The 26142-nt window shown below is 55.8% G+C and overlaps 1 protein-coding gene and 2 long non-coding RNA genes across 9 annotated transcripts; 1 reads left to right on the top strand and 2 right to left on the bottom strand.

Moving 5' to 3' along the window:
* Positions 1-6944: 6944 nt before the first annotated feature.
* LOC101707677 (uncharacterized) lies at positions 6945-12850 on the bottom strand. Of its 6 annotated transcripts, none has more exons than XR_015452434.1 (5): positions 12588-12849; positions 11727-11859; positions 9710-9869; positions 8904-9026; positions 6947-8331 (listed from the first exon to the last, which is right to left on the bottom strand). It is a non-coding gene; the product is annotated as an uncharacterized LOC101707677 (long non-coding RNA). The 6 variants fall into 6 exon arrangements; XR_015452433.1 differs by having other exon boundaries at positions 6948-8331; positions 11727-11821; positions 12588-12848; XR_015452432.1 differs by having other exon boundaries at positions 6945-8331; positions 11727-12850.
* Positions 12851-13050: 200 nt separating this feature from the next.
* Mib2 (MIB E3 ubiquitin protein ligase 2) lies at positions 13051-25911 on the top strand. Of its 2 annotated transcripts, XM_013065137.3 has the most exons (21): positions 13051-13120; positions 13421-13540; positions 14508-14663; positions 20223-20489; positions 20584-20755; positions 21384-21490; positions 21573-21767; positions 21848-21990; positions 22079-22186; positions 22966-23070; positions 23139-23301; positions 23376-23509; positions 23589-23737; positions 23820-23976; positions 24060-24220; positions 24306-24432; positions 24507-24740; positions 25001-25179; positions 25248-25432; positions 25499-25564; positions 25634-25911. In XM_013065137.3, exons 4-21 carry the CDS (start codon positions 20243-20245, stop codon positions 25870-25872), a joined length of 2871 nt encoding a protein of 956 aa, XP_012920591.1. In that variant the 5' UTR covers positions 13051-13120; positions 13421-13540; positions 14508-14663; positions 20223-20242; the 3' UTR covers positions 25873-25911. The 2 variants fall into 2 exon arrangements, with proteins under 2 accessions (XP_012920591.1, XP_012920592.1); XM_013065138.3 differs by lacking the exon at positions 22079-22186.
* On the bottom strand, positions 18759-20224 carry LOC110345622 (uncharacterized). Its single transcript, XR_002389064.2, has 2 exons — positions 19132-20224; positions 18759-19025 (listed from the first exon to the last, which is right to left on the bottom strand). It is a non-coding gene; the product is annotated as an uncharacterized LOC110345622 (long non-coding RNA).
* Positions 25912-26142: the final 231 nt, after the last annotated feature.

Raw genomic sequence — 26142 nt, forward strand, 5'->3', positions numbered from 1 at the left:
TGTGTCGCCCTAGCTGTGAGAGGGGCCAGGCAGGTTCTCCAGGGACCTGGCAGCCTCTGTGCGTCTCCAGCCCCCTCAGGCTGTGGCCTGGGTGTGTGCAGAGGCAACGTGCCTACTTCTGGAGCCTCCACGTGACTGTCATGCCTGTTCCCTCCTGGGAGGGGACACTGTAACACAGGCTGCTCAGGCTGGGCAGGCAAACCACTGGCTCTGTTTAGCTTTCCCTCAGCCTGGGCCTTCATCATCTCTACCCAGGCACTGACCTCTCCCTTCTGTATTTTCCTTTTGTGGTGCTGGGGAGTGATTCCAGGGCCTTCACAGTGAGCTGCATCCCCAGCCCTTTTTAAAATTTTTTGAGCACTTAGGAGGCTGAGGCAGGAGGCTTCCTGTGAGTTCAAGGCCAGCCTGGACTACATAATGAGACTCTCAAAAAATCAAAAATAAATAAAAATAAAAATTTTAAATTTTGAGACAGGGTCTTATTAAATTGCCTAAGGTGGGTTCAGACTTCCAGTCTCTTGCCTCAGACTCCTAGAGTTCTAGAATTACAGGCATGTGCCACCATTTTTTTTTTGGCACTGGGGATCAAACTCAGGACTTGTGCTTTTGAGGAAGGCAGGGTGCCACTGAGCTAAATCCCGGCCCAGCATCATCTTTAGCTAAAGGTTTATACTTCCACAGCATCCTCACCTATATAGCCAGTGCCTCCGCGAGGCTAGAGACAGACCATATAAGCAGGGGAATGAGGCAGGGCAGGATTGGACAAGCCCCTGAAATTAGGAGCACAAAACCTGTGAGGGTTTTGAATCCTCCAAAGGTTGAAAACCATCCTGCAGACAATTCTCTGGTGTCCCACCCTTTCCAGGCCAGGCCAGGACATGTGCAGTCTTGCTCATGTGGTCTGTGATCTCCTCAGTGGCTTCCCCTCATTGAGCATCTGTAGGCAGCAGTTGCTGGACTTAAACTTTCTACAGACCCCTGCCTCCAAGGCAAGCAAGTGGTCTAAGGCTTAGCGGTTTTGATAGCAATGTGCATTTTGGTTTGTTGTTTTGCTGACAGGTTAAGGGCTTTGGCAGTTAAGGGTTTTAGTTATAATTTCTGTGACAGCTTGTAGTCTGATTATGCAGTTCAGCATGTAAAGGGGGTGCAGTAGCCCCAAAACCCATCCTCTGCCCAGGTGGCAGGGCCATAGTATTGGATCCTACGCTCGGGGGGCCGTTCATCATCCTTCCAATTGCCAATTTGTGGGGCATGCCTTTGTCTGAGTTTCTCTGTCCCCATACACCTGGGCTCCCAGATGTTCTCCCCGGGCAAGGGGGAGTAGGAAAAAGATGGGTGAATTCTTCCTAACACACATGACCCTGGCTAGTTAGGGGGTACAGTATAGGCTGTTCTCCCTCATATCCAGTACAGTCCACATGGGGTTCCGCCTTCTATGGCTGTGCCAACACTACTCCCAGCCTCTCAGAGATGGGAGAAGTTAGACAAGGGGTGGGGATCTGGCTCAAGAAAATCTGGGGACGCCCACCACTGGGTTTCCCTGGGCAGTTGTTATAAAATCTTTGGCCTAGGTGTGTTAGGTTTCCACCAGGAACAGTGAACCTTTTCCCCAACGGGCAAGGCAGTTCTTTCCAATGATTGAGGTCCTGAGAAGCCAAATCCCAGAGGTAGGGTTGGGGTACCCTGTTCCAGTATAAGATTTGCAGGGATCTAATTCTTTAGCCTTCCGTGTGGCTCCCCCACACATAACAAGAGGAGATCTTTAGAGTTGGGGTTCTAGTCTCTGCTACAGTCACGAACAAGTTTCTGGTTGTGAATGAAATGGAAAGGGGCTACTTTTATTTCCTTGTCAAGTGAATGAAAGACCTGATGGGACGCAGCTGAATGGGTGGTAGTGACTGTCTTGAAATACAGCACAGGCCCATGGATCCAGATGCCAACTCGGATGCCCCACTGCCATCTGGGATCTCCTGGATTAATGAGGTACAATTTAGCGGGTTGCAGGCCTTTGACTGACAACCTGATGGAGCAGCTCCCTCCAAAGGAGTGGCATTGTGCCTTCATTTTCTCAGGTAACTCACAAAACACAGCTCCAGCTGGGGCATAAAAACTCAGGCATCTGGGCTTGTAAACTGCTTTCCTCACACACATGCTTGTCACTGAGTGTGTATTCGCCCTCCCAATCTAGACCTCCACTAAGCTATATCGAGTCCTTGGACTCTCTATGGCAAGGGCCATTTCTTTCATGCCACAAATGCCTCAGGGCAAATATCTATAACCGCTCACACTCAAACTGTACTGACACCGGGCATTTGGGGTTAGTAATCTGTGTCCGGCTGACCAAGGTCCCCCTTCTTGGTGGGATCATCCCTCTCAACATCTTCACTGTGGGTCAAAACAAATCTATGGCCTTCCCTGTTCGCAGATGGAATGGGTTTTCTTGTTCTGTGTGCAGGTCCCTTCGACCTTTCCTTGGCACAAGAAGTGAGTGTGGCAGAGTAAAATCCAAGACTTCCTTCTGCTGTGGTGAATCCAGGGGACAATCTCGGCCACCTTTACCACAGTGGGGGTGGAGAGGATAACCGCGAGTAGGCCCCACCGAAGGGGTGTTAAAGGCTGGATGCTTTATTCCTTTACCCACACAGCATCCCCTGGCTTGAAAGAGTGAGGTCTGTGGCCAGATCAATGGGCAATCGTTCCTTAACCCATTGGTGTAGAGTGACTAAGGTTGAGCCTAATGGCTCTATCTGCTGCCTCAGGGTAAGATTTTTAAGCTCCTTTAAGTCCCTCCTTATGCCCTTAATAAGAGGAGGGGCCTCCCATAGAGAACTTCAGGAGGGGAAACCCCATCTGTTTAGGGGAACTGGACCTAATCTTCAGCAGGACTATTGGTGAGAGCTGGTCCCAGCGCAGGTCAGTTTCCTGACACAGTTTGCTCAGCTGTAGCTTTTGAGTCTGGTTCATTTGTTCCATGTTTTTCTTTTTCCTTTTAAGTTCTGGGGATGGTATGCCAAATGTAGCTAACAGGTAATCTTTAGTCCTTTGGCCACCAGCTGTATCATCTCCGAAACGAATGCCAGCCCATTGTCTATTCCTGTGGGAACGAGATTCCAAAACGGGGAATGATTTTCCTCAGAAGAAATCAGGCCACCTCAGATGCCTTTTCTCTGTGGGTGAGAAGGCCTCTACCCAGCCTGAGAAGGTGCACACAAAGGCTAACAAATACTTGTAGTCGTGGGCCAGGGGAAGCTCAGTGAAGTCCACAACCACATTTTCAAATGGGGCTCCCCAACATTCTGCACCCCAGGCGCAGTCTTGAGTCCTTGATGTGGGTTACTGTGGGCACGTTTCTTATTGTTTATATACTGCTTAGGCTATGCTGGAGAGCCATGGGACATAGAAATGCCAGCCCACAGCAGTCTTGAGAGCTGTCCCACCCATATGGGCGTCCTGGTGAAACTTCTGACAAAAGTTGGAGCTAGTGCCTCAGGGATTGCAATCCTGTCATCTTCAAATTTCTGTAATTTTTTTTTTGGGGGGGGTACCGGGGATTGAACTTGGGACCTTGTGCTTGCGAGGCAGGCGGCAGAACCACTGAGCTAAATCCCCGCCCCAGTCATCTTCAAATTTCCATCACCCCCTGGGAGATAAGTACTGTCGTGTTGTAATTAGGGTCCCATTCTGTCAATAGACTAGGGAACATCTCGGCAGCCACAGCCATTGGGACTGCTATTCTCCTGGAGGCCAAAAACTTTGCTTCTCTGTCTCCTTTACAGTTTCCCCTAGCAGCCGAGGTGTCTCCCTTCTGATGTCCCTGACAGTGCATGACTGCCACTCTCTTAGGGGCCCATAAAGCATCTAGGAGTTCAAGGATTTCTCTACCATATTTTATGTATTTTTCTCCTGCGTTTATTTTATATATATATATATATATACACACACATACATACATATATATATATCTATATGCGCATGTGTGTGGAGGGTGGTGAATGCACTCTTGGAGTCTGTGTGTATATTCACATGTATCCTTGCTGCCAGTTGGAGGGCACAGGTTAATGCGATAAGCTCTGCCTTTTGTGCTGAGGTCCCTTTTGTCAAAGAATTTGCCTCAATGACAGAATTCAGGGTTACCACAGAGTACCCTGCAAGGCATTCTCCATCCTTCACAAAACTGCTAGCGTCAGTGAAATACTCAGTGTCGGGGTCCTTGAGGGGATCGTCCCTCAGGTCTGGTCAGCTGAAGAACACTTCATCCATGACTTCAATGCAGTCATGGTCTGGCTGGCCTAGCCCGACAGGCAGTAGAGTTGCTGGGTACAGGGTCCACACCACTTCTAAGTGGACACACAGATTTTCACATAGCATCCCCTGATATCTAACCATCCAGGCGTTGGTTAGCCAGCATTGTCCCTTATACTCTGTTAATGTCAATACTGAGTGTGACACTCGGGCAGTTAGTTCTTGTCCCACAGTCAGTTTGTCAGCCTCTGCCACCAAGAGGGCCATAGCTGCAAGGACTTGCAAATAGGGTGGCCAGCCCTGAGCAATGCAGTCAAATTGTTTGGAGAGGTATGTCACCAGAACTAAGCTATGATCCCAACATCCGGGTTAAAACACCCACAGCTCTGCCAGTGTGCTCATGGACATACAAGAAGAGGGCTTATTTGATTCCCAGTACCAAAAATAAAAAAAGAATAATGACAAGAAGAAGGGCTTAGCATGTCTGGAAGTCCCAGGCCTGGTGCATTGGTGAGGACCTGCTTGATCTCTTTGAAGGCCTTTTGTTGTGCTTGTTCACGTAATAGAGGTTCTCATTTTCCCTTCTTTGTGGCTTTATAAAGGGGTTTTGCCAAGACTGAGAAGTTAGGTATCCAAATGCAAAAACTTGTTGGTACAGGGATTGAGCAAACTCCCTGCTTCTTCTCAAATCCGGATGAGTTAGGACCTCTCTCATGAGGGGCTTAGATAACATTTCCCTTCTGTCCGGAAGAAACCATTTTTTTCCTGAGCATCAAGCTGTGCCCCTAACTGCTATAATTTTTTTCTTTTCTCTCTCTTGGTCTCAGATTGTTACAATTCTAAACTTGACTGGCTGCCAACGGACTTTCAAGTAACCTTGAATCAGTACCTTTATCAGCAGAAGGCAGAGAGAAGAGCAAGTTAACCCTATAATTGTAGCTTAAGAATTTACAATCCAGGGCCAGGGATTTAGCTCAGTGGTTCCGGCGTCTGCCTCGAAAGCCCAAGGTCCCAAGTTCGATCCCCGGTACCAAAAAAGAAAAAAGAAAAAAGAATTTACAATCCAGCCCTTGTTGCTTCTGCTATCTTATGCTTTCAGGAACTGTTGCCCCTCTACCACCCTGCCTTAGAGCCAGCTCATTATAGACTAAAACCAGTACAAACTGTGAGTTCTAAACCAGGCATCAAGAAGTCTTACAAGCTTACTCTTCTGCTCTGGGAATCCTCTGACATCCATGTAAACAACTTAGACCAGCTTTGTGCCCTTTTTTTTTTTTTTTTTTTTTTTTTTTTTTTTGGTACTGTGGATTGCACTCGGGACCTTGAGCTTGCGAGGCAGGTGGCAGAACCACTGAGCTAAATCCCCGGCCCTTAGACCAGCTTTGTGAAAGGGGCAGACCAAATGGAGAGAAGCACTGGTTATCCCACCTCTCACTGCTGTCCCCATAGAGGCCACTGTATCCCAGTGATCCTCAGTACTCATCCTCTAGTGTAGGAAAATCAAGGTTCACTCTGAAAAGGAGGAAGAATTAATATCTTCAGAAAGAAAGGTTACCTTGGGTACAGAATGAAGAAATGTTTGAGGTCAAATGATTTAACAGAGCTTAGCAAAGGAATTCCTCATTAATATGTGAGCAGAATCAAAGAATCAATAAAGGATACTGAGGTACCAGGCAACTGGAAAAGCAGGAACTCATCCCATACCATGCTTCGGTCTGGCATGGCCAGTGAAGTCATTACTGCAGAGAAGGCTGTACCACCAGAAGTGCTGCCTACAGGCTCTGCCCTCCGAGGTGGATGACCACAGCCACTGCCAGCTATGGCTTGGCAGGGATGGGGCCAAGTAGACTCAACATCTCTCTCCATTGAGAACATGAAGCATGGAAGAGGAGCCACTCAACAAGACAGATGATGAGCGAGGGACACACGCACTGGCAGGAACCACATCCCACAGCAAAGCGGAAACAAAGATGAAATAGGCCAGACATTCTACTCTTCTACTCAGGGCTTTTTCTGGCATGAGGTCTGTGGATGGAAGCTGGCTCTCTCTCTCTCTCTCTCTCTCTCTCTCTCTATTTCTCTCTCTTTTTCTATATCTACATTAATCTATATGGAAAGAAATAATAATTTCTGTTACATTTGACAATAATATTTTCCCAGCGCAATTCTCACTGAGAACTCTTTCTCCTGCTTTTCCTCCCCCTCTCCAATAGGTGTATTGGAAAAGCCATGGGATATATAGTTAGGGATAAGTTCAATTAGGGATAAATTTAGTTACATTTAATGAGATACATAGTTATGGGTCCCAGTCCAGGGTTTTTTTGTACAATTAAGTAATTTCTAGTCAAACAACTACAAAAATAGCTTTCAGAAATCCTTCGTGTCAATATACCTGTCTTTGAAGTTTCAGGAGCAGCGATGGTCTTATATAGAGGTCATATTTAGGACACCTATGATAGTGGGTATGTGCGTAGAGAAGAAGATTTAAAGTAGGAAATAAGGCTAAAATATCAGAATACAGCTTTGAAAAAATGTTCCAAACCGGGCCGGGGATTTAGCTCAGTGGTTTTGCCACCTGCTGTGCAAGCGCAAGGACCCAAGTTCAATCCCCGGTACCAAAAAAAAAAAAAAAAAGTTCCAAACCTTATGTACTGCTTAATACATGGAGCTGGGCGGGGGGTGGGGGTGGGGGTGGGGGTGGGGTGGGTGGATAACAATTTTCTCACTTTTGACAAGTATCCTAAATATTTAGATATTTCCATAAACAAGTTGGAAAGTTAAGGAAACTCTTCCAAAGCTTGTAATATAATAACCTCCCCCAAAATAATAATAATAAAAACCAAAGACAAATTTTGATCAACTCTACAGGAATAATTATGTTTTTCTTTTCTGTAGAATGTTTTTATAAAAATTGTGACATATAAAGTGTGCAGAAAAATTGATGTAAGGAAAAAGCATTGGAGAGGTAATCAATGAATACAAAATGTGCTCTTTTTCCTGTATTGGGTGATATATATTTTTCCAGTACCAGGAATCTAACTCAGGATCTTCTGCTTTCCAGGTAGGGACAGTGTCACTGACCTAAATCCCTGGCTCCTGTATTGGTTGATGTTAATTCCACCTGGAACCTTTAAGAATTTATATATATATATATATTTTTTTTTGGTACCAGGGATCAAACTCGGGTCCTTGTGCTTGCGCAGCAGGTGGCGAAACCACTGAGCTAAATCCCCGGCCCTCTTATATATTCTTGATATAGGTAATTTGTTGTATTTCCTCTTCTCAACCTAAATAAATACTTCCCTACTTAAAAAAAAAGAATGTACAATCCATACAAAAATTTTTAAGTATATTAACTAAACAAAAATACCAACTTAAATTGGAAGCCAAAAAAGAGGAATCAAGGGCCAGGGATTTAGCTCAGTGGTTTCAGCACCTGCCTTACAAGAGCAAGGTCCGGAGTTTGATCCCCGGTACCAAAAAAAAAAAAAAAAGACATATTATGTAGGGCCGGGGATTTAGCTCAGTGGTGCCACTGCCTGCCTCGAAAGCGCAAGGTCCCAAGTTCAATCCCCGGTATCAAAAAAAAGAAAAGATATATCATGTACAAGAGCAAACTCTCTTTGATAAATCTGACTGTTAGGTATATTTAAATTGTACCAATAAAATTAATTTTTTCCAATAAAATTAATTTTAAAAAATTGGAAGTCAAAAGTAAATGTATTAATTAGCTAATTTTTCCTCACCCAAGGGAACTTCCCTCAAGGGAAGAGGGTTTGAACACCCTCTTCAGTCTTTGGGGAAACAGAAGATTCTGAACATCTTTATGGCACCTTCTCTTTTTATTTTAAAATAAATTTTATTTTATTTTACCCCATTTTCCCCCTCAATCCCCTCCCCTATGTACAAAAGCTTTGTTTCCATTTTAATTTTCTCTCAAACCAAGGATAAAGTCAGTCTTTTTCTCCTGGTGCAGCTGCAGTGTCAGGGACTGGGTCCTCCTAGGCTGGTGCTGGCTCACGTTGAGGCAGAGCTGCAGGTCCAGTGTAGCTGGGAATTGCAGGCTGGGGCAGGGACTCCAGAGGGTCCCTGTGTGGAGGGGGGACCAGAAGTGAATCTTTTTCTTTCTTATTAAGCCTCTGAATTTTTAGAAGAGGACAATTGGTCCTTGCCACCAATACAGGGCATAATTTATTTCCTTCTGAGACTCCAGTCTTTATCATTAACAAATTCAATCAGCAATTGATATAACCAGTCTTCATCCAATCTGAACTTTAGCCAAAAACTGGATGGGGAGAGGATGGGGGTTTGTTTGTGGTCAAATGAAACATTTTATCATCTGAGCTTTCTTTGTTGTTGTTGTTGTTTTCATCATGGGTTGTCATCCTAAATCCTTAACATTAGACTGAGGGAACTATTAGGGAGTATTTTGTTCCCTGAGCCTTTGATTTCCTAACCTGTGGTGACTGGGAGGCATATTTATTTCCCATTCTGTTTGTCCCACAGCCCAAGGCTCAATCTCCAGCATATGATGAGATATCTTGCCTTCAGTTACTTTCAATTTCACCCAAAATTGTCTCAACCTCACCCGAAGTCACCAGTCTCACACAAGACAGGGACAGAATAACCCAACCACTCAGTTGTCCCCAAGACTTTCTTACCTTGGTTCTTGCATGAGGTTGCCTGGTCCTCGCAGTCCTCTTTGTCTCCCTTTGGGCCCTTGGTCAGGTCAGAGCCTTTCCACTGTCCATATCATTCACATACAGTCAAACAACGACTCCAGCCTACGGGCCAGCACCCAGTCTTAGAGTTGCAGTTCTCCTTTTGGTGAACCTTACTCTGGCAATCCTAACCCTAGGGGGTGATCAGACTCCCCTTCTGTATCTTTGGGGCAGGCTTATCAGAATGAACTCGGGCCTCCTGTCCCCAGACAGAGTCTGCATGGGGAAGAGGATACAAGGAAGCTAAGGATTGTCTGGTGATACTCGGGCAGCCTTCCCACATCTAACTGTTTTTGGCTATCCCAGTTAAAGAGAGACTTCTGACCTTGATGCATTCTGTCCTCAAAGAATAGAGCAGACTAGAAATTCAGCTAGGTCCCGTAGGGAATGTAAGACTAGCAAGAGGCTGTCACAAGCAACCATCTATTCTCCTGAATTATTCTGAGCTCTTTTACCCAAGAGATTTTATAGTACTTATTGGGGGGGGGTGTCTTATTATGCATTTCAGATTGTCTTTGAACTATGTAGCCCAGAGTGGACTTGAATTCACGGTGATCCTCCTGCCTCAGCCTCCTGAATGCTAGGATTATAGGGGTGTGCCACCATGGCAGGCCACCTGAGATATTTTATACTCATAGCAAATTAGCCTTTGCTTCTCAAGCAGTTACTCCCTTGAATCTCCTATAAATAGTCACCACTTCTCCCCAGAATCTCAATCCCTTTCTGGAGCTACAAATGTTATTTACCCTTCAGCCACTTGAGTTGCGTTTCTTATTTTTTATGACTCCCAAGTACACACTGATAAATAAATTTTTCTCCTGTTTATTTAAAAAAAAGATGGAGCCGGGGATTTAGCTCAGCAGTTTCGCCACCTGCTGCGCAAGCGCAAGGACCCGAGTTCAATTGCTGGTACCAAAAAAGAAAAAAAAAATAAAACAATAATTAATACCAGTTCATACCAATCTGTCGCGGTGGCACTCCTCAAACTAGTTCCTGAGCCTCAGCAGTTCCACTGTGCGTCTGAGGTTTACCGACACACCAGGGGGAGCCAACCTCCCTATAGATGAAATGGTCGCTGGTGCCAGACAAGTTCGCGTCTCCAGTGCTCCAAGGTTCACACTGGCAACACAGGAGTTGGAATGCACCATCTCCAACTCTCTAAATCCGAGAGAGCCCCCAAGAAAGGTAGGAGGTCTCACAGAGAGGCAGGACACCGAGGCTTTTCCCAGGAAGTGGCATTTATTTGTGCCGGCATGGGGCTCAGTGGGTATTAACCCACTGAACATGGCGGCATGTCTGTCTTTCCCATAAACGGAGACACTGATGTACCAGACTGATTGGGTGCAATCAGTATCACAGAGCAGGGCTGGAACTACACATGCACGTCTAGGAACTACGAGCCATGTTGTCTTTCTTGGCTCTGAGAAGCCACCCCCTCTACCACATTCCTTTGGGGGCCCTGGCCAGACTCCTGGGGAAGGGTCCTGCCACAGTGAGAGACAGCCTTCCTATGGAGCCTAGGTGGGCCTCACATTCATGATCCCCCTACCTCAGCCTCCCAAATGCTGAGATTATAGGTGTGCACCACAATGCAGTCACCCTGGTTGTTCTGAGGGCAGCAAGGAATCCTCGCTTTCCCTGGGGGAACCAATTCCCTGACTGGTCCTACAACAGGGCTGGCCCTGGCTACCCTGTCCAGTTGGGCTGCCGCACTGGGCCCCTCCAGCCTGCTTGCCCATTGGCGCCCCAGAAGGGACTCTGGAGACCCTGCTCTTGCCTGTGTCTACCCCACCCATCCACCTGCCAGCCTCCCTTTGGCATGGAGGCCCTGGCTCTACTCTTCACTGCAGGTGCCAGGGCTCTGCTCCCCAGGTCTCAGGGAACCTCCCACTTCCCTTTTTTTTGGGTACTGGGGATCTAATTCGGGTCCTTGTGCTTGTGCAGCAGGCGGCGAAACCACTGAGCTAAATCCCCAGTCCTACCTTCCCTTTTGTGTGCAACCACAGGAGAGGCACAGGAGTGCTTCTCTTCACAGTTCCTCCTGACTCATGCTCTAGCTCTGGGCCACTAGCTGAGCCGTGGCTGTGCTTCTGTCTCTCCTCTCTCAGCTGGCTCCCTCCTGGCTGGCTGCTGGGACATCTATTCACTCCCTGGGTGGCTTCCAGCACCAAGCAGGCAGGCGACAGCCTGCACAGGCCATTGTGGCCACCACAGCATCTCCCTCAGCAGTTGTTTTTCCAGGTACATTTTTTTGGAATTGTGTTGATTACACCAGTTCTCCTATGCAGCCAAAAAAGGTGCCTGGAGTCACCCCAGAAACAGTGGTAAGGGAGCTCCTACAAGTGACTGCCTCAAGTCTTCCCAAGATGGGACCTACTGAGGTTCCAGACACAGAAGCTGTTAAAGAGTCCTGAGGTCGGTCCAAAACACTGATTAGGGGCCTCACTCAATGTGTCCTCAGGCACACATGAAAGCAAAGGAATGCCCTGTGTCCATGGCAGTGGGCCAGGGAATGGGGTTGAGGGAATGGGGCTCAAGGTGGCCAGGTTCCACATGTTCAGCAACATGTTTGATCTTTGGAGTCTGAGGCAATGGCCTAAGCGGATCAGTGTCTTTGAATGTTCAAGGTGTGACTTGGGTTCAGTCCTGCAGGGAGAGTATACAGCAGACTGGTGCCAGAGTGGTCAGGGATTGTTTGCCAGTCGAAACACAGAAAGTAGGGGGCTGGGGACACCCAGGATAAACACATGCTCAGATACATACCCTTCTCAGGGGCTGCTAGAGGACTCACTTCAGCAAAGTAGAGAGAAAAGGTTCTTTGAGAGCCGTGTGGCAGGCTAGGCAACAGCTGGTGTAGGCTGCAGGGGGAGAGTGCTTGGCTGGAACGTGGGACGCTCTGGGTTTCAACCCCACACCACAAAACCAAAACCAAAAAAAGAAAGTAGGGGCATGACTTAGATTTTAAAACAATGCCATCAAAAAATGTTGGATAAATCGGGCATGGTGGCACATGCTTGTAATCCTAGCACTCTGGGAGGATGGCGAAGAAGGATTCCAAGTTCGAGCCCAGCCTGGGCAACTTAGTGAGACCCTGTTCAAAATTTTAAAAGGGCCAAAGATATAGCTCAGTCCTGGGTTTAATCTCCAATACTGAAAAATAAATAAAATTGGTTCAACCTGACGTGGTGGTCCACAGGTAGTGGATCACAAATTTGAGCCCTGCTTGGTCAATTCAGCTATTTAGCAAGACCCCATCTCAAAGAATAAAAATTTAAAAAGGGGATGTAGCTCAGTGATAAGGCCCTGGTTTAACCCCCTGTAGAGAGAAAAGTCAGGCGTGATCACGCACGCCTATCATCCTAGCTAAATGGAAGACTAAGGCAGGAGAATCACAAGTTGGGGGGCCTGGGGAATTTAGTGGGAGCCTGTCTCAAATAAAATTGGAAACACAACAGAGGATGCTTTTTCCGCTTCATTTCTGGAAGCCCCGCCTATTCCGAGCAAGACGTCACTCAGGGAGCCTCCGTCTCCACGGCGACGGAATGCAGCCTCGGAAATCCCTGCGCAAGCGCAGAAAGATTCCACTGGGGGGGAGGGGCGCGCCAGACCCGCCCCCTTACGCACATTCATCTACTGGGACTTCCCCACGGCCCCTTTCTGTGCCCGGTGTCCGCTCGCCCAGTTGACCGTCAGGCGCGAGTCTCTCTCTTTCTGAGGACCGTCCTCTCCTCACTATGTGGCCTTCTTTGCCAGGAGGCGATCGCGCAGACACAGAAGGCCCCAGGCCCGGCCGGCCCAGGCCCACCCGTTCGATCGCAACCGTACACTCGAGTCTGCGCCGGGAATGTCACACGCGCGGGGTCTCCTGGGAGCTCCCGCCCCGCCCCCTTGCGCGGTGCTGCCTGCGTTATGCGCAGGCGCTCCTGGGAGCTCCCGCCCCGCCCACTGGCCCAGGTCCGCGAACTACGGCTCCCTGTAGGCAGTGCAGCGGCCTGGACCAGAGCCGGGGTCGCGACGGGCGGCCGGGTGGGCTCGGGCGCGGCGGGGCGGCCTGGCCTGGGTCCTGAGCAGCGGGACAGTCGGCTGACGACGAGGTGCAGGCTCAGCGCTGCCTGGTTACCCCGCGGCCCTGGGTCGAGCGCGCCGGAAAACTCTGGGCAAGTGGGGGCCGGGCCCGGCGGCCTTTCGGAGCCGGGGGCGGTGGCAGCGGACCCGCGCGCCGGGGGAGCGGGGCAGGGCTGGCGCCTCGGTCCCTCCGTCTGGGGCCGCCGCTGGTGCCTGTGCGTCCGCAGCCTCGGCCGGGACCGCGCGGGGCCCCGACGTCCGCAGTCCCGGGCTGACCGCGGCTGACGCAGGGGTCCTGGCCTCCCAACCGCGAGCGCCCTGAGGCGGGACGCGGCGCCGGGGTCGCGCTGTGTCGCAGGTGCTAACTGTGCGTCTCGGCACCCCGGCCGCAGGGTTGGATCGCTTGGTGCCCACGCCGAAGCTCTGCACGGTCGAGGCCAGTCTCTGGGGTCCAGGAGCCAGGGCTGCAGCCCGAGCCTCAAGGCGGGCCGGGACCGTGGACGACCGGACAGGTGAGCGCTTGGCTGGCTGTGGCCTGATAGCTGCCGTCTGGTGCGTTTACCCTATGGATGCGGTTTGGTTCCATGTCGGTCCGCGTCGGCAGGCTTGTGTTTGTATCTGAGTGTGCAAATGTGGGGGTAGGGTGGGAGAAATCATCAGAACCAAGTGAGGAGAAAACAGAGGTGCTAGACAGGCTCCTGATGGGCACCAGCCGGGTTGGCGGGACAGAGCAGCCCATGCGGGAGCCCTGGCGAGCCTGGCCGTCCTGGGAAGGTCGCTGGCTCCCCTTACACCCTGGCCTGTTGCTCCAGACGCAACAAATGTCTGAATGTTGCTCTCCCGCCCAAGGTCAGCCCGGGCTGTGGTGGGGTAATGGCTAACAATAGTCTCCAGCTAGTTAGCCGATATTAGTCGTGATGATGCCCCAGACCGCATGGCTTTTTCCCCAGCGTGGCTTTTTACACCCAGTCGCCATGGCTGTGAGGTTGGGTTTCCTGGCCTCTCTCTCGGGCTTCACCCCACTCACTGGTGGCTGGTCTCCATGGCACCCAGGATGCCCACCTGCATCTTAGAAGCGGCTGTCCGATGGGAAGAGCCTGTCACGCCCCGTTTTGGGCCAGTTGACTGCCGCACACGATGTCAGCTTGGCAGTGTCTTTGGGCACAGCCGAGGTGCTAGGAGTAGGACAGCCTCATGGCCCGTGCTGTCTGCATCACGTCACGTTATTCTGAATAAAAGCAATCTGACAACTTCTTGCTAAACATGATTTAATTTCTGTATTGTTGTAAAGCTTTCTAATAAAGTATTCACAAATAGGGAACAGTGTCTTCCTGCACCGTCCTGGGGCTTCTGTCCTCTTAAGAGACGGATGGTTCTTGTGGAGAGAGACGCGTGTGGGTGGCAGCAGCCCCAGTGGCCTCTGGTGATGGTGACAAATACTAAGTGTGTCAGACTGCCTCTAAAACCATTTTTCTCCAGACTGGTTTGCTGCCTGCCCGCTTGGTTTGCTGTGTTCTGTGTTGGCAATGGCTGCTAGCTTTCCACTGGAAATCTTGGTGGCTGAGCGAATTTGTGACCCAGGAAGTAACAAGTAAATGCCTGGGATGCTGACTGGAGGCTGCTGTGTGCTCTGAGGTGAGTTCTGATTTCTCTGAAGCACATTTGCTGACCAAGTCCTCGTACTCTGCTGGCCCCACAGTCTTTGTCGACATTCGTAGCAAGCTGAGAGCCTCCAAAACCCAGACTAGCTAGCAAGTCCAGCATTTCTGGCCAAGGAGACATTGGGAACCCTGCGAGCCGGTTTGCACTTCGACGCTCGCGTGTGTGTTCGCTTCGGCATTCAGCATCCTGAAGTGTGAGGTGGCAGCTGTGTGCTTAGGAGAGGGGTGAAGGCCCCTGCTCTGCGGCTCCAGGTGAGGCCCTCCATGTGCCTGGAGCTGGGATTGCGGCAGCTCTCAGACCTTGCTGGACAGGGCAGTGCACACGGGGCTGGGCTGCGGTCCCACAAGGCTGTGGCTGTCTCCACGAGACTTCAGCAGGTCAGCTTAGAGTCCGAGGCCAGCCGCGGGGCTCTCCGCTTTCCCGAGGCCTCTGGCCCAGAGCTAACCAGCTTGCAGGGTGCTCAGGGCTCACAAGAACCTTCCTCTGTGCCTGGAGCTGTCAGGGTGAGGACAGGAGGGTGAGAGCGAGTGGCAGAGAGGCCTCCTGACCTCCAGGAAGGCCTGGCATGTGGCAGTGGTCAGGAGGTTGAGGCAGGGTGGGTCCTTGGAGAAGGTGGTGGTGGTGAAGTGTCCCGGATGTGCCTGTCCGAGAGGGTCTGGGTGGCAGTCTTTCTCCAGAACAGGGCCCCCATGCCTTTCACTCACTGGGTATTCCTCTCCATGGCGTCCTGGGCAATGCAGCACCCACCTGAGGTCTGGAGTGTGGCTGGCCTGGGCACCCAGTGCTGGGCCACCCAGGCCCTTTCCTAGACTTGCCCAGAGCCTGAGGACAGCAGCCCATGGTCTGCCACGCTCGGGCTGCTCCAACCCAGGCCTGGATGAGGAGGTGCTTGTCCCATGGCCTGAAGAAGACAGTGATGGTCAGGGAAGCCCAGGCGATGAGCCCTTTGTCGACAAGCTCCACTCCAAGTTGGCCAGGCTGCCTGGGAGGCCCTGAGGCCCCTTGCTCTCTGTGAGCAGTGAGGGTGGCAAGATCCTCGTGCATGCCCTTCTGTAGGGAGAGATTTCCTGGAGAGGGGAGCAGCAGCCACATCTCAGCTGGGGCCCCTTCCCTAGCTCGTCTGGGTCTTGCTGCTGCCTTCCTGCTCCTGATTCCTCTAACCCCCTGGTGAGACTCCTGTACCCCTATCCTGGAGATCGCACGGTCTGGGGGAGGGAGCCCTGAGGCTGAGGGCACAGGACCTGCATGGTTGTGGAACATGAGCAGCAGTGACATGCCAGGGCCAAGGACAACAGTGATGAAGACCAGGCAGGGAGGCCCCGGGGGAGGGGGTAGAGAGGAAAAGCTACCTTCCTGGTCCCCCTGAGTGTCCTAGGAGGCCAGCCAAGTCCAGCTGCTTCTGAGGCCCCACAGCCCTGTCCATCTGTCCCGTGGCGACTGTGTACTGGGGGACAGTGGGGAGCTATTGCTGGAGGCTCAGCTCAGGAGAGGAGCCCAGCCAGCCAGAGCCGTGGCATGCCTGGTGGTGGGTACAGCTTTTGACCTTGAGGGCAGACCCTGTAATCTCCGGGATGGGGATACAGGAGGGAGGTGGCACGGAGGCTCCCTAGGCTGCAGGTACCAGGAGGGCTGGACACTCGGTGCCCAGGGGAGGCCGTGGAATGAGCGAGTGCCCTGAGCCTGGCCTGGCTCCTCTTTCTCTGGGGAGTCCCGGGCATCGGGGTGCTGGTTCTGGGCAGGAAGCCCTCCCCAGGTCCCGGCTTCTGTGCTCCAACACTGGTGGGGTCCTTTGAGAGGGGAGGTGGTTGACTGGCCCAGGCTAAAAGCTGTCTGGTTGTGCTAAAAATATCAGGCCGAACGGGAGGCAGATGCTAGCTAGCCACTGTTGGCTCCTTTGTCGTGCACTGGGCACTCCTGGCAGCCTCCTGCCAGGGGATGTTGGCTGAGGACCGGTCCTGAGGGCCCTGGATCCTGCAGGCACCTCCACTTTCCTCTCAGAACCGCTGGCCACCTTGTGTGGATGGGCTTGGGCCGGGGTGTGTGCGGGCTCATGGTTGGGGCGCCCTTCCATGTCTTGTTGGAAAAAGCTCAGCAGGAGTGGTCAGGGGGCCATAGACCAGCAGTGGCAGGGGCTGGGCTGAGGCCGGGCTGCCAGAGGTGGAGGATGTGCCTTCTGGTACAGGTAGCCACCAGCTGGCAGCATTTGGGTCCTTTGTCTCAGTGCCGGCTGGGTTCAGGGGTTGGTGGTCAGGGCGTCCCCTGCCGGCAGGGCCCGTGGCTGGGTGTCTGTTTGCACTTGTATGGGTCTGGTTGCCCGAATGAGCCCTGCTCTTGCTAAATGCGAGTGTTGGGGTGGAGCCACGTTCGTGTGTCCATCAGCCCTGGTTAATTCTGACAGGCTCCTCGAAGGAAGCAGGGCTTGTGGATCTGCTGGGGTGGGGCTGTATCCTCAGGAGCAGTACCACCCCTGCGCCAGCAAGTTCATGTCAGCCGTGTTTTGGGGAGCAGAAGCTGGCAGAGCTGCCCCAGCTGGTGGTGCTGCAGGTCAGGCCTGAGCAACCCAGTGGTTCTGGGAGGGAAGCAGGGTGGCCTCCCCCAGCACAGACCCCATGGGGACTGGGCCACTGCCAGGGAGGGCGTGGGGCTGGCTGCCCGCTGGAACTGTGTCCTGTGCCAGTCGAAGCTGTGCTGCTCAGGTGCTGTGCGGTGGTGGGCTGACCGGGGCTCCGGGTCTGTGGTCATTGTAGGATCCGAGTGCGGTTTCCTCTGCTGCTGTGGGTCTTGCTTGCTCAGCCTGGTCACTGGGGCTGGCAGGGGCCACGTAGGATGCACACAGGATGTCGTGTGGTCACACCGGCTGGCCTCACAGCCCTGCCCTTTGGGCTTGCTGCCAAGGTCAAGGGGAGCTGAGCAGCACGTGGGGAACCCTGGGCTGGTGACAGAGAGCACAGTGCCCTGGCACCCTCACCAAGAGCTCTGGCTGCAGAGGGGTGGGCTTGACCCTCCTGTGAGCAGAAGAGGAGGAGGCCCCTGCTGCTGGACTCTGCCTGGCCTCAGGCCTCTGTGCCACATCTGGGCAGGTCTCCAGAGCCTGCCGAGGGAGGGAGGGGCTCCGAAGAAACAGTGCCCGCCACCTGGGCCGGGAGGATGCTTCAAACCCGCAGTCCCCAATACGCAGAAGGCTGAGGCCAGGGCACAGGAAGTCCAAGCCTGGCCTGGCGTGGACAAGCCCTGCCTTAAATAAGCAATATGAAGGCTCTGGGTTCAATCCCCAGTACTGACCAGTAAATCAATCCATCTACCTGCTCCTGAAGCAGCCCTGGCTTCCTGGGCTGGGCTGGGCTGGGGTGGGGAGAGCAGCAGAAGGCTGAGCGATTCTTGCCCGAGACTCTGAGGGGAGTGGCCCGCATGCCCAGCCTCTGTGTAGCACCTAGGTGGGCCAAGGTGGGCTTTTCACACGGGCCTGGCTCTGGGACAGCCCTGGGACTCGGGCCGCTGCTGTGGCACAGACTCTTGGCCCTGAGCCTGGCCCGGCCTTCCTCACTGCCCAGCTGCAGCCATGGAGCGTGGCTCTGAACTAGCCAGGCCCAGGGGATAGGGACAGGGACCCTGGAGCAGGCCCAGGTAGGGGTGGCATGTGTCCCTCCCTCGGGCTGCCTGGGCCTTGGCCAGCTGGTGGCACCCCTGCCGCCACACTGGTCTTCACTGTGCCCTGGCCAGCCCTGGCTGGGCCCGTGTCCTGGAGCTGGATTTCTAGTCCCCTCTCCCCAACCTGGGCAGGGCCCTGTGTGGCCCCTTCCCTAGCCACAGGGCCTGCCAGTTCAACGAGATGAGTAGAGGTGGCTCCTCACCCCTTTCCCTGTCCAGGAGTTCCTGCGCTTTCTCCCTGTCTAGGTCTTGTCTTTTGAATTCCTCTGTATTAGCTGGGCAAAGTAGTATACATTTGTAACCCTAGCATTCTGGAGGCTGAGGCAGGAGGTTCCCAAGTTCAAGCTCGGAGAGGGCAACATAGGCTTAGCCCTAAGCCCAACCCTGTATTGCAAAAAACCCCAGAAAACAAACAAAAAACCCAATACCAACAAATGGATTCTTATTAACAAGACTGTTCAAGACTGGCACAATACAGAGTGCTTAGGTCACACAAAGCGAATCCACAGGACCGTGGCTGGGGGTCAGGTCCACACCACCCTGGAGCTGTCCCATTGCAGACTGCTATGAATGGAGTCACTGTAGTGCATGTTCTCTTCCACTCACTGCCCTTCAGTGTCCATTTGTGAGCTTTGCCTCTCTGTATATAGTGAGCAGGGTTTGCGCTCCCTTGGGGACTAAAGGGGGCTGAGGCAGGAGTACTGCAAATTAGTCTGGCTTGGTAAACTTACAGACTTAGTGAGACCTCATCTCAAAATAAAAAGGTCTGGGAGCCGGGCGTGGTGGCACACACCTGCAACCTTAGCACTCAGGGGGCTGAGGCAGGAGGATGGCCATGAGTTCCAGGCCAGCCTGGGCTACATAGCGAGACCCTGTCTCAATAAAGCAAAAAGAAAGAGAGAATGCAAACACACAAGCCACTGCTCGGTTCTTCCTGGAGGACAGTGGCAGGAGCTTCTGGAGGTGGCACCACTGTGCTGGGCACTGTCCCACAAAAGAGGCCAAAGACAGTCCTGCCGTGGCAGTGTCTGAGCCCGAGGGCCTGTTTCTTGTTTCTCCCACGCCCCATTGCTTTGCCTGGCCTTTCTTACCCACCTGCAGGACTCTGCGCCCCTCTGCACAAGTCCTGTGAGGGACCACAGGTGGCAGGCATCTTCCCTCACAGGCTGTGCCCTTTTAGGCACCCCATGCATACCTTGGCTGTGCAGAGAAATAGTCTGCTTTCTCCTGGAAGCGGAGTTGCCTCACCTTTCAAACTGCTGTCTTCAGTGCAAATCCAGTCTTGTTTTCTTTTTTTTTTGGTACTGGATGGAACTCAGGTCCCTGTACTTGCGCAGCAGGCGGCAAAACCACTGAGCTAAATCCCCGGCCCAATCCAGTCATTTTTAAATGCAGGGATGGGACTACAGCTCAGTGGTAGAGCCCTTGTCTAGCACGTTCCAGGCCTGAGTTAGATTCCCCGGTTCAATCACAACAGAACAAGAAATCAAAGAAAATGTACACATATTGATGGTGTGCTGGGTACTGTCCCCCTAGCAACTGTCCCCAGTGGTCCTGCTCCCTTGGGCTCCCTGCCTTTGGGCCCCACCTCAGGGTCCTGAAAGCTGGGACTTCCTCCTTCGGCTTCCCACCCTTCCAGCCCCGGGCACCAACTGCCTCCCGCCCTGTCTGCAGGTTCTTTTTTATTTTTTTTGGTACCAGGGACTAAACTCTGGTCCTTGTGCATGCGGGACAGGCGGTGGAACCACTGAGCTAAATCCCCGGCCCTGTCCGCAGGTTCTTTTGGGTTTGTTCTCTGCAGTCCAGGCCCCGCTCCTCTCCCAGCACGGGTGTCCTATGGGCTTATTGGCCCCCGATGTCAACCGGGGGTGCTCTGTGCCACAGGTCCCAGCAGCCTGCCCGCCATGGACCCCGACCCCCAGGCGGGTGTTCAGGTGGGCATGCGCGTGGTGCGTGGTGTGGACTGGAAGTGGGGCCAGCAGGACGGAGGCGAGGGCGGCGTGGGCACCGTGGTAGAGCTGGGCCGGCATGGCAGCCCCTCGACACCTGACCGCACCGTCGTGGTGCAGTGGGACCAGGGCACCCGCACCAACTACAGAGCCGGCTACCAGGGTGCCCATGACCTGCTGCTCTACGACAACGCGCAGATTGGTATGTGGGTGGGAGGTTCAAGAGGTGGGAGGGGCTGGCCAGGTGGGCGAGGCCCCCCAGGGCCCCTGCTGACCCCAGGTCGCCCTGCCCCCAGGCATCCGCCACCCCAACATCATCTGCGACTGCTGCAAGAAGCACGGGCTGCGGGGCATGCGCTGGAAGTGCCGAGTCTGCTTCGACTACGACCTCTGCACGCAGTGCTACATGCACAACAAGCACGACCTCACCCACGCCTTCGAGCGCTATGAGACAGCCCACTCGCGCCCGTGAGTTCCCTTGACCTCTGAGGGCTCCACCGAGAGGGAAGGCGGGTCCTTTCCAAGCCATTCTTGAGAAAGGGCCAGGGTCACCTCACTCCCGGGAAGGTAGTCGATTTCCCAAGCAGGTCCCAGTGCAGGTGCTGTAGCCTGGGTCACCTCTGTGCCTGCACAGCCTGAGGCCAGGTGATGCCTCAGCAGAGCTGCAGCCGGGTGCTGCCCATCGAGGCAGCCAGCATCCCTGCAGGCACCAGGTCTAGCAGCAAGGCCTGTGGCCAGGCGGTCACCCTGGGGGCCAGCTGCTTGGACAGCTGGGAATGGCCCTGGGCTGCGGGGCTGGGAGAGGGCAGGCAGCCAGGGGCATCACTGGGTATCCCCTGTCCTGACCCTGCAGGTGGAGGGAAGTGTGCTTTAGGTCCCAGCTGCCTGTTGGCACCTTTGTGCTGCCGGCCCGGCCTGGCCTGCCGGGTAGAGACTGAGGGCCTGGGTGGGCTCTGAGCCCGGGGGCTCGTGGAGCCTCCTCCTGGGATGCACAGGGCCTGACCTGCTGTGGGGCGAGGGCCTGGGAGCCAGGGTTTCTGCCCTGCAGCCCCTGGTGGTGACACCACCCCACACAGCTCAGGCCTGGCTCTTGCAGGGTCATGCTGGGTCCCCGCCAGGGCCTCCCGCGCGTCCCGCTCAGGGGCATCTTCCAGGGAGCGAAGGTGGTGCGAGGCCCCGACTGGGAGTGGGGCTCCCAGGACGGTGAGTGCTGGCCGGGACAGGCGGGTGGGCAGCTCGGACCTGGGAAGCAGTCTCAGCTGTGGAGGGGACGCTGTCTCCCCAGGAGGGGAAGGGAAGCCGGGCCGCGTGGTGGACATCCGTGGCTGGGATGTGGAGACCGGCCGGAGTGTGGCCAGTGTGACCTGGGCTGACGGAACCACCAACGTGTACCGCGTGGGCCACAAGGGCAAGGTGGACCTCAAGTGTGTGGGCGAGGTGGCCGGCGGCTTCTACTACAAGGAGCACCTCCCACGGCTCGGTAGGGCCTGATCCCGCAGCCTGCCTGCCCTGGTCTGGGTGCCCAGGCGCTGCTGAGGCCCGGCCTGCCACCCTCCCCAGGCAAGCCGGCGGAGCTGCAGCGCAGGGTGAGTGCCGACGGCCAGCCCTTCCAGCGAGGGAACAAGGTCAAGTGTCTGTTGGACACAGAGGTCCTGAGGGACATGCAGGAAGGCCACGGCGGCTGGAACCCCAGGATGGCGGAGGTGAGCCGCCTGGCCCGCGGAGTCCTGTGCGCCCTGCCCTCCCGAGCCCTCTGCCTGCCCCAGTCATAGCCTCCGTGCCCCGCCACAGTTTATTGGACAGACGGGCACCGTGCACCGCATCACAGACCGTGGGGACGTGCGCGTGCAGTTCAGCCACGAGATCCGCTGGACCTTCCACCCTGGGGCTCTCACCAAGGTGCCTAGGGGCTGGGCCGAGCCTCCCCTGGGTACCTGCTTGGCTGCCAGGGCACCGGTGCCCCAGGAGTCGCAGACCTGGAGGGTGGGGTGGGGCCCAGAGGAGTGGCGGGCGCTGGAGAGGGCAGCTCAGATTGGACTCGAGGGCTGGGCTTGGTCTCCGAGGTCTCCCTGCGGGCGCAGCATAGGGCAGATCAGAGGCCTGTGAGACAAGGAGGCCAGGATGGAGCGCGGAGGAAGGGTGCGAGGTGTGTGGGGATGATGGGTGGAGCTGGCAGGCAGTGTGCGTGTGTGCGCGTGTGTGTGGTCCGCGCAGGGGAGTTGCAGGACCAGCAGCGAGCAGAGGAAGCTGGCTCAGCCCGGGGATGTGGGCTGCCGCCTCCGCCCCTCCCAGGCCCCGCCCCTGGGGCACTGCAACACTGGCCTCTCCCTAGAGGTGGCTTCTTTTTTTTTTTTTTTTTGGTACCAGGGATCAAACTCGGGTCCTTGAGCTTGGGAGGCAGGCAGCAGAGCCACTGAGCTAAATCCCCAGCCCTAGGTGGCTTCTGTCTGGTGTGGATGCCGCCTCCCAGCTCCCTCAGCTGTCACCCCATGAGGGGCTGGGGCACCCAGGGCTGCTTTGGTCACCTGGGGCCCTTGTCCAGCCAGATCCTGTGGTGCTTGGGTAGGAACTGGGGCTGAGTGTGGGCCTGCTGGTCCTGTGTGGCTCCACTGGGCATCCACAAGGCTCAGTAGCCACGTGGGCTGGGGGACCCTCTTACCTGCCTCTCTGTCACCCAGCACAACTCCTTCTGGGTGGGCGATGTGGTCCGGGTCATCGACGACCTTGACACCGTGAAGCAGCTGCAGGCTGGGCACGGCGAGTGGACGGATGACATGGCGCCTGTGAGTCACCTGGCCTGCTGCGGACCCCCTCACCCCACAGACCTGCAGTGACCCCGCCTTTCCCACAGGCCCTGGGCAGAGTTGGAAAAGTGGTGAAGGTGTTTGGTGATGGCAGCCTGCGAGTGGCAGTTGGTGGGCAGCAGTGGACCTTCAGCCCCTCCTGCCTGGTGGCCTACCGCCCTGAGGAGGATACCAACCTGGACGTGGCCGAGCGTGCACGGGAGAACAAAAGTGTGGCACCACTGGGTGGCCGGTGGGAGGGAGGGAGGGTGGCCCTGCCTGGCACTGACTTTGCCTGCCCCCAGGCTCACTGAGTGTGGCCCTGGACAAGCTACGGGCCCAGAAGAGTGAGCCAGAGCACCCTGGGAGGCTGGTGGTGGAGGCGGCACTGGGTAATGTGGCACGGGCGCTGGACCTGCTGCAGAGACACCGAGAGCAGGCAAGTTCTGCCCTGCCCACCCCAAGGGCCAGCAGGAGGCCAGGCAGGGCCTGGAACTCATCGCTGGCTCTCCTGGCAGGTGGATACCAGGAACCAGGGCAGGACTGCCCTGCAGGTGGCCACCTACCTGGGACAGCTGGAGCTGGTGCATCTCCTGCTGCAGGCACAAGCAGATGTGGACCTGCTGGACGAGGAGGGCAACACCGCACTGCATTATGCGGCCTTGGGGTGAGTCTTGATGGACTGGGGGTCACCAGGGGCTGAGCCTGTGGCCCGGCCAGCAGCACAGTGCCCCTTCCTCTGCCATCAGGAACCAGCCCGAGGCTGCCCGGGTGCTCCTGAGTGCAGGCTGTGGGGCCAACGCACTCAATGGCACCCGGAGCACAGCCCTGCATGTGGCAGTGCAGAGGGGCTTCCTGGAGGTGGTGCGGGTCCTGTGTGAGCGCGGCTGTGACGTCAACCTGCCCGTAAGTGAGACTGGGTTCTGGGCGCCTGACCCCAGCTGAGCACAGGAAGTCGCTGTGGAGTGACCGCTGGCTCCCTGCTGCAGGACGCCCATGCAGACACACCCCTGCACTCAGCCATCTCGGCGGGCGCAGGCGCCAGTGGCATCGTCAAGGTCCTCACCGAGGTGCCAGGCATTAACATTACTGCCACCAACAGCCAGGGCTTCACACTGCTGCACCACGCGTCCCTCAAGGGCCATGCGCTGTGAGTCGGGTGGCACCCACTGGCAGCCTGCCTGGGCCACCTTGGGGACAGCACCAGGCCTGGACAGATCTGCCTGCTCCCACAGGGCTGTCAGGAAGATTCTGGCACGGGCTCGGCAGCTGGTAGACGCCAAGAAAGAGGATGGCTTCACAGCCCTGCATCTGGCTGCCCTCAACAACCACCAAGAGGTGGCCCAGATCCTGATCCAGGAGGTAGGCCCCTGGCCTCCGCAGGGATGGGGGCTGGGCGGGCTGGGGGCCTGGGCTGAGCCTGCACCCCTCCCCAGGGCCGCTGCGACGTGAACGCGCGCAACCGCAAGCTCCAGTCCCCACTGCACCTGGCTGTGCAGCAAGGCCACGTGGGGCTGGTGCCCCTGCTGGTGGATTCGGGCTGCAGCGTCAACACGGAGGACGAGGAGGGGGACACAGCCCTGCACGTGGCCCTGCAGCGTCACCAACTGCTGCCCCTGGTGGCTGACAGGGCTGGGGGGGACCCAGGGCCCTTGCAGCTGCTGTCCAGGGTGAGGAAGTAAGGAGTGCGAGTGGAGAGGTGGCCCTGCAGCTCCACCTCTGCTTTGGCAATGCCCAGGGGAGGGGCAGCGTGGGGGACAGGTTTGCAGCAGTTGTCCCTTGGGCCCCTCAGCGGAGGCTGTTAGGGCCACCAGCCTGCCCCTCCCTGTAGCCTCAGACAGCAAGGGGTAGGTGCGGCTTCCGCCCAAGGGCAGGGGCTTCGCTCGGGCCTGCCTGCACCACCCTCACAGGCTCCTGTCCCGCGGCCCAGCTGCAGGCCTTGGGCCTCCCAGGCAGCACGGAGATGACCGTGGGCGCCGCGGTCGCCTGCTTTCTGGCACTGGAGGGCGCCGACGTGGGCTACACCAACCACCGCGGCCGGAGCCCCTTGGACCTGGCCTCCGAGGCCCGTGTGCTCAAGACCCTGCAGGGCTGTGCCCAGCGCTTCCGGTGAGCGCGCGCCGCGGGGGAGGGGCCCCACCGCGCGGACCCTTTCAAGCCCCCTCCTCCGGTTGTAGGGAGCGGCAGGCAGGCAGCGGGGTCGGCCGGGCCGCGGTCCCCAGGCTCACGCGCAGCACCCCGAACACCGTGACCAATCTGCACGTGGCCGCCGTGGGGCCCGAGGCCGCCGAGTGCCTGGTGTGCTCGGAGCTGGCGCCGCTGGTTCTGTTCTCACCGTGCCAGCACCGAACCGTGTGCGAGGGTGAGTGCCGGGCCCGCGGGGCGGGGGTCCTGGCCTGCGTGTGGCCAACGCGCTGCTGTCCCGCAGAGTGTGCGCGCAGGATGAAGAAGTGCATCCGGTGCCAGGCGGCCATCGGCAAGAAGCTGCGCCCAGGTGGGTGAGCGTTTAGGGGCCGGCGTGGGGCACACGACCCTGCCCGGCTGACCCGGTCCCGCCCCGCAGACGGCTCAGAGGTGGCGGGCGCTGCCCCTGCGTCCGGCCCGCCGCGGCAGCTGGTGGAGGAGCTGCAGAGCCGCTACCGGCAGATGGAGGAGCGCATCACCTGCCCGATCTGCATCGACAGCCACATCCGCCTGGTGTTCCAGTGCGGCCACGGCGCCTGCGCGCCCTGTGGCGCCGCGCTCAGCGCCTGCCCCATCTGCCGCCAGCCGATCCGCGACCGCATCCAGATCTTCGTGTGAGCGCGCGCTCCGTCCCGTTTTATAAAGAGATTCTCGGACCTTGCCGCCTGTTGCCTGCTGCCTGGGGCCGCGTCGCCCCGTCCCAAACTGTCGGCCTAGTGGGGCCGGCGCCGAGCGGGGGACACGCGGGAGGGGCTTTCGGTCTGTGGCTGCGAATGTTTCACTGTGGAGAGGCGGGGCGCTTTCCAAGAACCGCGGGCCGCGCCAGCTGCTTGGCGCGCTGTCACCTTGTGCCGAGGGGACAGGACGCGGTGCCGCCCGCTCTGGAAG

The sequence above is a fragment of the Heterocephalus glaber genome, unplaced genomic scaffold, assembly GCF_053883595.1.
Source record: "Heterocephalus glaber isolate CG9 unplaced genomic scaffold, H.glaber_assembly_v1.0 deba00001447, whole genome shotgun sequence".
Taxonomy (NCBI): Eukaryota; Metazoa; Chordata; class Mammalia; order Rodentia; family Bathyergidae; genus Heterocephalus; species Heterocephalus glaber.

Coding starts and splice junctions, on each gene's coding strand:
- Mib2 (XM_013065137.3), top strand. CDS start 20,243: ATGGACCCCGACCCCCAGGCGGGTGTTCAGGTGGGCATGCGCGTGGTG. Junction 20,756..21,383: donor GAGACAGCCCACTCGCGCCC/GTGAGTTCCCTT, acceptor TGGCTCTTGCAG/GGTCATGCTGGGTCCCCGCC. Junction 23,510..23,588: donor TGCAGAGACACCGAGAGCAG/GCAAGTTCTGCC, acceptor CTCTCCTGGCAG/GTGGATACCAGGAACCAGGG.